Raw genomic sequence first — 10,074 nt, 5'->3', positions numbered from 1 at the left:
GGGCAAGCCCTCAGGAGGTCCTGGCTCTCATCATTTCTTAGCAATGTGAGTTCCAAAGACCTGGTCTGTTTAGCCAAACCTCTGGGAGCAGGTGGAGTCAGGCAACGATTGCTGAGCAGCTCCTGTGTTCCAGGCCTGGAGCTGAGAGATCGCAGCAGAGGCCTCCACTTCCCTTTTGCTGCCTTGCTGGAGCCAGGCAGCCTGGCTGGCCAGAGAAAGGCCTGAATGGGGTGGGTGGTGAGGCCTGGCTGTTCAGCGCTCCTGTAGCACGGTCGTCTGGTCTCCAGGCTCCTCTGAGTGCATCCACAAGTTGGCTGTGTCCATGTGACGGTGTGAATCGCCTCACCGACTCTTAACCTCCCTCATCAAATGCCTCCCTCGACAGACCTCTGGACCCGGCTTTGCAGTGTTACTGTTTAGAGCAGGGTCAAGAGCTTAGCTCTCCCTCACCAGCTGGGTGACCCTGGACTCGTCTCCTAACTTCTCTGGGCTGTGGGTCATCCCTTGTAAAGTGGAAATAAAGCTGCTTTGCAGGCGATGTGCATTTTAAGCCGTGCCTGGCATCTAGTCAGCTCTGCTCCATTGTCCTTTGGGGGTACTGAGGCCTCCATGTCCTTTGGGGGTACTGAGGCCTCCCACTTAGGGTGGGGGAGGGTGGGAGTGGGGCGTGGAGAGACAGACAGTAGAGACTGAGAGGGCTGGGAGGGCAAACCTGGGTCTTGTTCAGGCTGCTGGCTTGGGGGTGGGTGGGATGGGTGGAGGTTAAGCTCCACCTGAGGGAGTCAGGAAGGCTCCCCAGAGGGACCACGGGAGTTGTGCTCTCTGAGTGGGGTGGAGCAGATGCCTCTGTGGATGGTGACTGAAGGTAAGGGAGACCCTGAGAAGCTGGGGTGTGGTTCCAGTGCACAGGTAGCCATGGGGAGGGGGGTGTTGATTGCATGGAACGTCAGGCGCTGGAACACTGTGAGTGTGTGCAGCTGTGAACACCAAGGAGCGCGGGGTCGGGGAGGTGGGAGGGGTGAGGGGCAGAATGAGACCTCAGGGGCTCAGACCCGGCTGGGCTCGGGCTGGGACCAGTATCTCTTGAGGTGCAGCAGGGGGCGCTCAGGGCCTGCCCAGCCCAAAGAGCCTCCCCCCTCCCTGGGACATCAGGGAAGAGGGCCACAGCTTCCAGAAGTCTCAGAACTGGCAGGGACCTCTGAAGGTGGGCCATGCCCATTCTGTTCATGGGGACTGTCTTAATGGCCTCCCTGATGGCTAGTTTTCTGAGCCTCGTCTACTTGCCCAGACAGAGTGCTTCCGACTTCTCAGAGTAGCCAGTGCTATCTGTGGCCAGTTCCAGCTGTTCCAAAGTCCCTCCTTACACAGAGCGGACATCTGGCATCTCAAACGCCCTACCCTGACCCTGTTGGCCCCAAGTCTGCCCTTTGGGGGCTCCTCAGACCCACCTGTTCCCTGGGCCTGTGGCAGCCCTTCTGGGAAGTGACTATCCTTATATCTGGGTCCCTTACTTAATCATCATCTCAGCCACCCTGGTGGCTCAGATGGTAAAGAATCCATCTGCAGTGCAGAAGACCAGGGTTTGATCATGGGATCAGGAAGATCCCCTGGAGAAGGGAATGGCTACCCACTCCAGTATTCTTGCCTGGAGAATCCCATGGACAGAGGAGCCTGGTGGGCTACAGTCCATAGGATCGCAAAGAGTTGGACATGACTGAGCCACCTTTATTGAACCCCCAGTTCAATGGCCAGAAGAGCTCATTTAATCTTTACAACCTGGCACGCGGCCCTGGGCCTGGCACCCACGGCACTCACTTTATCTTTGGATGATGAATGAGTGAGTGACCGTGTGGTCATGTTTTCCACATTACAGTTGGGAAACTGAGGCTCAGAGGGGTAAACTCACTCATCTAGAGTCACCCAGATCACAACTGACAGAATGGAGGCCTGAACCCAGGTGTTTGCCCAGTTAAGTCAGAGCTCTTTAACTCCAAGCAGTGCGGCCTCAGCTGGAACCAGCTCCCCACCTACTGGGCCCTGTCAGCCTCTCTCCAGCCAGCTTCCTAAGGGGCCTATGGGAGTAGGCCCTAAAGGGTTGGCAATGGGATTCCCAGAGGCTGGGAGCTCAGAAGTCCTAGGGATTTTTGAACCTCAGAGTGTTGAAGTTGCCCCGCCTTCCTCTTCAGCTCTCTGTCCAGGGGCATCTGGATGAAGCTCTCGTGAGCTCCCTTGCAGGGAACGCTAATGAAGCTCCACCTGATGCTGAGCCGACCTTTGTCCTTTGACCCCCTCTCAAACCCCCGGAAGGCCCAAACCAAGGCTGGTGCCGGGGTCTGCTCCTCGGGTCCACAGCCGGCACTCTCCCCACTGGCGCCATCAGTGCTGGTTTCAGTTTCCTGTTCCTTGGGGGGAATTGTTCCAGTTTCAGCTCAGTGATTTCCCCTTTGCTGACGGCAGGCCCTGCACTGGCTCTGGGAAAAGGGAGGCTGGGGGCAGAGACTTTCAGCTGGCCAGGGCCAGCACATAATCTTCTCTCCCCAGGCCTCGGTTTCCCATCTAGGAAGTGGAGATATTGACAGCACCTACCTTATGGGGTCACTCATGTTAAGTCTTGGCATGGACCAGGGGCTTAGTAAATACCTATACCCTTCTTCCTTCAAAACAGGTGGATGGTAGTGAGCGGAAAACACATTCACTGATCCAACGAATCAGCACTGAACCACTGTTCTGCACCAGAGCAGTGCTGGGGACAGAGCAGTGAGCAAGACAACCAAGCCGCTGCCCTCCTGGGACTCCGGTGTAGTGGTGGGAGACCCCAGTGGGTAAGCGAAGTGCATCATATGTCAGGCGGAGATAAAAGCCACAGAGAAACCCACGATGAGCACCCAAGGGGAAATGACCACAGCGCGGTACACCCCCCATCTGGGACATACTTTTCACACCACCTGCGCTGGGAGCAGAGGGGTCTGCAGCCTACAGTGAAGAATCCGAGTCTGGGAGAGCTGGCAGCGCCTGTCTGGGGTCACACAGCTGCGGGGTAAGAAGCACCTGGCCAGGTCTGTCCACCCAGTGACAGGGCCCAGAGGTCAACACCCGCTGGCGCAGAGGGGAGACTGAGGCCTGCTCTGTGGTCCTGCTGCCCACCCGTGTCCTGGAGACATCAAAGCCCAATGAACTCGGATGACCTGTGGCCCCCTCTTGTGGATCAGCTAGAGGGGGTGATGGGTCCTGGGAGAGTCAGTGAACCCTTAGCGGGAGGGTACCCATGGTCAAGCAGATGAGACTCATCTACCCAGACTCTCTGACGAGCCAGGTCGTACCCCGCACCTCCACGCGGAGTCCTTCCGCCTCCAAGCCCCGCGACTGCCCGAGGAGGCGCGCGCTGCGGGTCCTGGTCCCCAGAGCGAGGTTCAGCGAAGCCGGCCACCCGTCCCGGGTCGCACGTTTTCCTCGGCACCCCTATCCCGCGGCGGGCGGGTGCGTGCGGAGCGCGGGGCGCGCAGGGACCCCGGCGGCGGGGGGCGCTCAGCGCCGGCCCCGCCCCTCCGCGCCCCGCCCCCCGCGCTGGGGGCGGCCCGGCGGCAGCGCACGCTTCCTGCGGGCGCGGCGGCCGTGGGCGCGGAGCTGCCGGGCGGAGCCGGGCCGCCGAGCCGGAGCCCCGACCGAGAGCGCGCCGGGCCAGCCGCCGGGCCGCGCCGCCGCCGCCGCCGCCTCGGGAACAAAGGCGCCCGCCGCCGCCGCCGCCATGAAGCCGGGGCCGCCGCACCGCGCCGGGGCCGCCCACGGGGCTGGCGCCGGGGCCGGGGCCGCGGCCGGGCCCGGGGCCCGCGGGCTGCTCCTGCCTCCGCTGCTGCTGCTGCTGCTGGCGGGGCGCGCCGCGGGGTGAGTGCCTCCGGTTCCCGCGCCCCGCGCCGGCCTGCGGGGAGCCCGTGCCTGGCCGCCCTTGCCTCCCGGGGGCTAGTTTTCCCGCGGGCGGGGGGACCCTTCCCCGAGGGCGGCCTGGGGTCCCGGCTGGGGTCCGGGCGCGGGGCCGCGCTGGGCGTGTCTCGGGTCTGAGCGGACGTGGCTTGGTGCTTCGTGGGTGTGCCCGGACCGCGGCCACTTTTAGGGAATGGGGTCGCCTCCCCCTGCGGGGGGAAGGGTGTGCTTTCGGTTGTTCCCTCCGAGGGTCGTTGCAGAAGGGCCGGGGGCGGTGTAGGGGGGGGACGGGCTTCCCGGGGAGGGGGAGGGGTGGAGGGTGACTTGTGTGAAGGTGACCTGAGGGGGTGGGTGAGGATGACCGCGTGTGTGGCCAGCTCCGTGGAGGGTGCTGGGACCCGTGGGGTGTGCACGCGTGAAAGATGAGGCGTGAGGACGAGCCCGTCCCCGTGGATGGGGGCCTCGTGCCCTACCTGCGTGTGGTCGTGTCAGGGTGACCCATTGTGTCTGGGGTGCACCCGGGGCCGGGCTGGAGACCGTTGACCATGCTGAGAGTGCTTGCAGAGGGTGACTGTGTTGGGGGGAGGCCTCTGTGGGGGGTGTGTGTGTGTGCAAGCGTGTGCAGGCAGGTGTATGGTTGACCCGGTGCATGGAGCACGCACCTCTCAGGGGAGCCGCGCGTGTGCGGGTAGCCGCGAGTAGACATGTATGACCTGACCCCTCAGTGTGTCTTTGATTGACCGCAGCAGGCTCAGTCCCGGCTCCATCAGGGGCCGCCGGAAGAAAGGCCGCCTCCTCCTCCTTGTGGGACCCAGGTCCCAAGTGAGTTCCCCATGGGCACGTGTCTGGAGCCTGGCCTGGCCATGAACTGGGAGACTTCTAGTTCCCTTGGTTGGTTCTAGGAGTTATGCCTGGCATCCCCCATTCCCCAGGGTGAGAGGAACCCAGGCCTCTCAGGCAACCCCCCAGGTGCCTACTCTGCCCCTGCAAGTCTCTTTGGGCCTCAGTTGGCCAGTCTGTGAAATGGGAGGAGGTCGGGCAGGGGCATCTCGGACAGACATGCTATTCCTCAGTACCCCCCATCTGTCTCAGGGCTTTGAGCTGGGTGGGGTGGGGTGGGGAAGTGTTGAACGCCAGGCTGAGTACCAGGGCTGGTGGGCTGGGTGCCTCACCCCCAGGTCTCCCCCAGATGGAGTGAGGAAAAGAGGTCCCTGGGAAGGACAGAGATCCAACCCATCCTGGTAACTGGGTCCCTTTCTCAGCTACACTTCTGGAAGACCATCTTAGAAATCAGAGACTTGAAAATCGCGCAGCCTTGGGTTCCAATCTTGCTCTCACCCCTGATTCGTAGTGTGACCTTGGACAACTTGTCTCACCTGTCTGAGCTTCCATTTTTCCCCTCCGCAGAATGGGGCTAATAACACCCTCCTGAGAGATTAAATGAGATGCCGTGTGTGCTGGCCCACAGGAGGAGCTCGGTGAATGTTTGATGTCTAGATGAATGAAAAGGGGTGCCGACGCCATGCTTTAGACTCGGCAGCCCAGCGGGATCCCCGAGCTGGGTGAGCCCTGGGCAGCTCACGCCCCTCGTAGAACTTTTCCTCATCCATAAAACCAGGCTCGTGGTCTGTGCGCCACGAGGCGGTGGAAGGAATGAAGTGAGCGCACCGTGAAGTGAAAGGTCTCTGTGAGGCAGGTCTGAGGGCCAGGTGGAGTGGGCGTGGCAGATAAAGCCAACCCCCAGGGTCGGGGTCTGGAGGCTCAGATGGGGGCTGGACGTGGAGGAGAGAAGGGGCGGGGCTCCAGATGAGGCGGCGGAGCAGGGCCCCGTCTTCTCCAGGCTTCACACCTTTCCAGGAGGGGGGACATCTACTCATCTGAGCCAAAGGGTTAATGGGTGGTGCCCAGGGGCCAGGGGCATGGCACCAGAAGAAGAGGGTGCTGCCTGCATCAGGAGGGACTGAAATTAGATCAGAAGAGCCCTGTCAGGATGGCTTCAGGAGTGGCCTCCATGGTGGGGACCCCCAAGGGCATCACTGGGATGGTCAGTGGCTGACTCAGGGCAGGGGAAGGACCCTGGAAGGGTGATACCAAGGTGCTCACCAGCTTGAAAGGGAGCTTGTGTGTGTGTGTGTGTGTGTGTGTGTGTACGTAGGGGCAGCTTCTAGGATGGCCTCAGTAGGGGTAACAGGTCTCATTCATGCTGCACGTGGTGAGTTGGGGAGTGTGTGTGTGTGTGTCCTGGCGTCCTCTCTCTGAGAAGCCAGCTGTCTATGACTCTGAGAGACATCTGCCTTCAGGGTTACTTCGGTTGTTGTATTATACTTAAGTCTACCCAGAAAGACCTAGAGTGTGGACATCCTGGAAATTTTGGCTTTAAAGTGCGTTCTTTGGATGATTAGGGCTGAAAGGGACTTAGATAATCACTTAGTCTTGTTTGAACTCCCAGTGGTGGGAGTTCATGGCTTTGTGATCTTGAGAAAGCGATTTAACCTCTCTGCGCTTTCACTTCCACCTGTGAAAACTGGGAAGGATAGGAGAACAAATGGGGTTAATATGTAAAGCTCTTAGCGTGGTGCCTGGCACATAGTAAACCCTCGGCAAATGGTCTTTTCTTGTTCTTTGACAAGGTTGTCATTCTGTGATTGGGAGCTGGTAGGTGTGGGGAGTGGAAGCGTGGGGGACCATGGGAAGAGGAGATCACTCAGGGAATTCTTTTGTTTGTTTGTTTATTTTTGGCCACACTGGATTTTCATTGCTTCATGCAGGCTCTCTCTAGTTAGAGCGAGCAGGGCTACCCTCTCACTGTGCGTGGACTTACTATTGCCATGGCTTCTCTTGTTGTGGAACACAGGCTTTGGGGTGCACGGGCTTAGTTGCCTAGTGGCATGTGGGATCTTCCTGGATCAGGGATGGAACCTGTACCCCCTGCCTTGGCAGGTGGGTTCTGAACCCTGGACCACCAGGGAAGTGCCCAGGGAATTCTTCTGAAGCCCCCAGCCCTGGTGGTTCCTGCTCACTCCCCACCCCCATGATTTCAAGCATCCAGGAGCTCCTTACCCCGCTCCCCCCAGCTGCTCTGGTTGGCTGTGAACACTGAGTTGCCAGGGCGAGATTGTCCTCACTTTTAATACTTAAATGTTGGGGGACCCCTGGGCGGTTCCAGGCCAGGCCCTGACAACAGGGATACCTTAGGGATCCGTAATTGTTAGCACCCAAGATGGCAGGGACTTGGGGACAGAGACTTTGAGTAAGGGATTTCTCCTTTTCAACATTCTTATCTGTCAAATAGGGACCATGACAGTGCCAGCCTCACAGGGATGTTGTGATGAGAAAATGAACTCCTTGGCTAGACCCAGCACAGCCTGCCAGGGCACTCTCAAGAGATGGGTCCTTTCTAGGAGGGAGCCTAGGGAGGGCTTCCTGGAGGAGGAGGTTTTACGCTAAGCTATGTGCCATATGACACTGAGCAAGCTGTAGCCTGCTCCAACCCTCAGCTTTCTCACCTGTCAACTGAGGACCAGTACTTGATGCATAGAACTGCTATTGGGGGGCATGGTGGGGGGAAGTCATACCATTCTCATGGCTGGTTGGGATTGGAACTTGGTGCCTTCTGCTCCCTGCAGAGCAGCACAGTGTCCCCCAGCTGTGAATTCAGTGTGTTTCTTGTTCCCTCATAATAGGGTTTGGCATGGGGTGTTTTTGAAAACAAATGGCTGTCCCATCCCATGGACTGGGGTGTAGGGTCCCAGGAGGCCCCAGGGCAGTGTTGGGGCAGGGGCAGCTTTGGACTCGAGACCTGGAAAATATTGGGGCAGCGGTGGGGTGGGTGAGAGGGGCATGATGGAGGGGAGAAGGTAAAAACAGAGCTCCCCTCACCCCGCAAGCTAGAGGTCCTGCTGAGTGTAGGCCTCCCTCCTGCCCCTCCCTTCGGAGCTGGGACCATCCCCTAGAGCTGCTGAAGGGGAGGGGAAAGGGATGGGTCCTTCCAGAGGGGGCTGCAGTAGAATTCCTTCAGGCTGGAGCAGACGGAGGAAGCTGGGGAAGGGAGGTGGTGAGCTGAACAGGGGCTGAGGCCCTGATTTGAGTGGCAGCATTGACACCTCCAAGGGCTTAATAATACAAAGAGCAGCTAATGCTCCCTGGGAGCCCTGCCTGTTGAGCACTTGGTATGTTTTGGCTCATTTAATCCTCATGATAACTTTTGGAGGTAGGAGTTGTTAGAACCCCCATTTTACAGATGGGGAAAACTGAGGCACAGAGAGGTTAAGCAGCTTGCTCAATGTCACGCAGTTGGAAAGTGGCAGAGCAGGATTGAGCCAGGGCCTGGCAGGCTAATAGAACTGGGTTGCAGTCCTGATTTCAATCTCTCTTGCCATGTGATCCTGGGCAAGGTTCTTACTTCTCTTTTAGCCATCCCTACTCCCAAATTATGCCTACATTACCTGCTTCATGAATGCCTGCTCCTTGCCAGGCTCTGGGCCAGGCATGCCCCCTGTCTTTTTTCTTTTAATTCTCTCTGTAGCCTTGGCGCGGTGATGCTACACGTGTGGTCGGTGGGGGAAAGGTCTGGCTCTGGAGCCCTTGCTCCCCCACCGCCTCTCAAGGCTCCGTGATCTGTAAGTGAGCTCTTCTGAGGGTCTTGGGGGATGAATCAAGGGAGAGCTTTATAAACTACAGGCAGTCAACAAGATGCAGGGGTAGGGGAGAGAGGCTTGTGTCTGAGTCATGTGACCATGGCGCAGGAGAGGGGAATGTTTAGAGCCTCAGGATGTTTAGCCTCAGGGTCTAAAAAGTTAACATGCCCCCGGGACACCCACTGGATGCCCCCAGTGTTGGGGCTGATTGTCTGCACAGATGACCAGGCCTGCCTTTGATCCTCTCTGACTCTTAGAAAGTTGTGTGGAATCCCGATCTATGTCCCTATCACCCCATCCCTGAGTCCTGGTCCTCTTACACATACGGGTCCCTCTGGCCTGAATGGCGGAGGCTCAGAGAGAGGGAGTGACTTGGAGGTCACACAGCAGTCTGGAGAAGGGTCAGACACTTTCTGGATAGACCGTGAGCACCTTGGGGAGGCTCTCTGACTACCTTGCTCTTTGCTCTTCCCATGGCCAGCACTGTGCCTGGCCCAGAATGGAATGGTTTGAATGAATGAAGAGTGAATGAGTGAAGGAAGGGAGGAAGCCAAAACCATGAACTTTGGAGCCCAGACTGGGGCTCTGTGTTGTCTCCTGTGGAGGTGAGTTGGGGTGAAACATTGAGGGATAGTGAGACTGGGAGAGTCCTGCTGGGTCCAAGCGTGTGCCTGTGGGCCGGGAGGCGCCAGGGGGCCATGGGGGGTGGGGGTGGGGGCCTGTGGTCTGAACACTGAGGCGTGGCCACCACATCTGGGTGGGACAGAAGCCCTGTGGTTCTGGGCTCCAGCCCAGCTGCTTGGAGCCCTGTGATTTTGTGTCGGGGATAGGGTGGGGAGGCGGGGTGGCTGGAGCCAGGAGCTGTCCCTGGGTCCAGGCCCTTGATCACCCCACAACTGCCCCCTGAAGCAGAGAACAGGGTCTGGGCTGGACCACCTGGCGAGTCTTGCTGTTCCCCTAACATTCCACTGCATCCTGGGAACATCAGGCCAGCGCCCGCCCAGTAAACATTTGTTGACTGACACCCCCTCCTCTTGCCTTGGCTCCCAGCCTCCCAAGATTCCAGGAGGTTGGGTCAGCCTCTCTTCCGGCCCCCCTCCTTCCCTCCAGAGCAGGCCCTGGCCAGAGGGGCGTCCGCTCCCCTCCCCCCACTGACCAGGCCTAGTCTCAGCGCCAAACAGGAAGCCGTGATTACAGGGGGAGTCTGAGCAGCAATGGCTGAGGGCCCGGCTGGGGGATGGGGTGAGGGTGGCCCCTGTCAAGTGATCTGGCCCCTTCCCTACCTGGCTGCAGAGGGTGGAGGGCGGGGAATGCCTGTGGCAGCCTTTTATACCTAGTGGAGAATGTTCTCCATGCCCCAGCTGCCTGAGGTCTGCCTTCTTCCCATCCCTGGGTCCCCACCTGGGCCTTGATGATGTCTCTTTTGGGGGGTGGTCTCCAAACCTGAGGGTGCATGAAGTAGTGAAAGAAACAGGGGCCCCAGAGCCCACTGGACCAGGGCTGAGATCCTGCTTCGGCT

General features: G+C 59.2%; 1 protein-coding gene across 1 annotated transcript in view; it reads left to right on the top strand.

Annotated features, from left to right (window-relative positions):
- The first annotated feature begins 3,265 nt into the window (after window positions 1–3,265).
- Window positions 3,266–10,074, top strand: part of SDC3 (syndecan 3) — a 39,060-nt gene continuing 32,251 nt past the window's right edge. The window contains exon 1 of the mRNA XM_070360254.1: window positions 3,266–3,883. Within this exon, the coding sequence (XP_070216355.1) occupies window positions 3,266–3,883 (618 nt within the window). The remainder of the gene's footprint in view (window positions 3,884–10,074) is intronic.

This window comes from Bos mutus, chromosome 2, assembly GCF_027580195.1.
Source record: "Bos mutus isolate GX-2022 chromosome 2, NWIPB_WYAK_1.1, whole genome shotgun sequence".
In the NCBI taxonomy this organism is placed as follows: domain Eukaryota; kingdom Metazoa; phylum Chordata; class Mammalia; order Artiodactyla; family Bovidae; genus Bos; species Bos mutus.
Note: the sequence above shows the minus strand (reverse complement) of the source record. Positions and strands in the feature narration are given on the sequence as shown.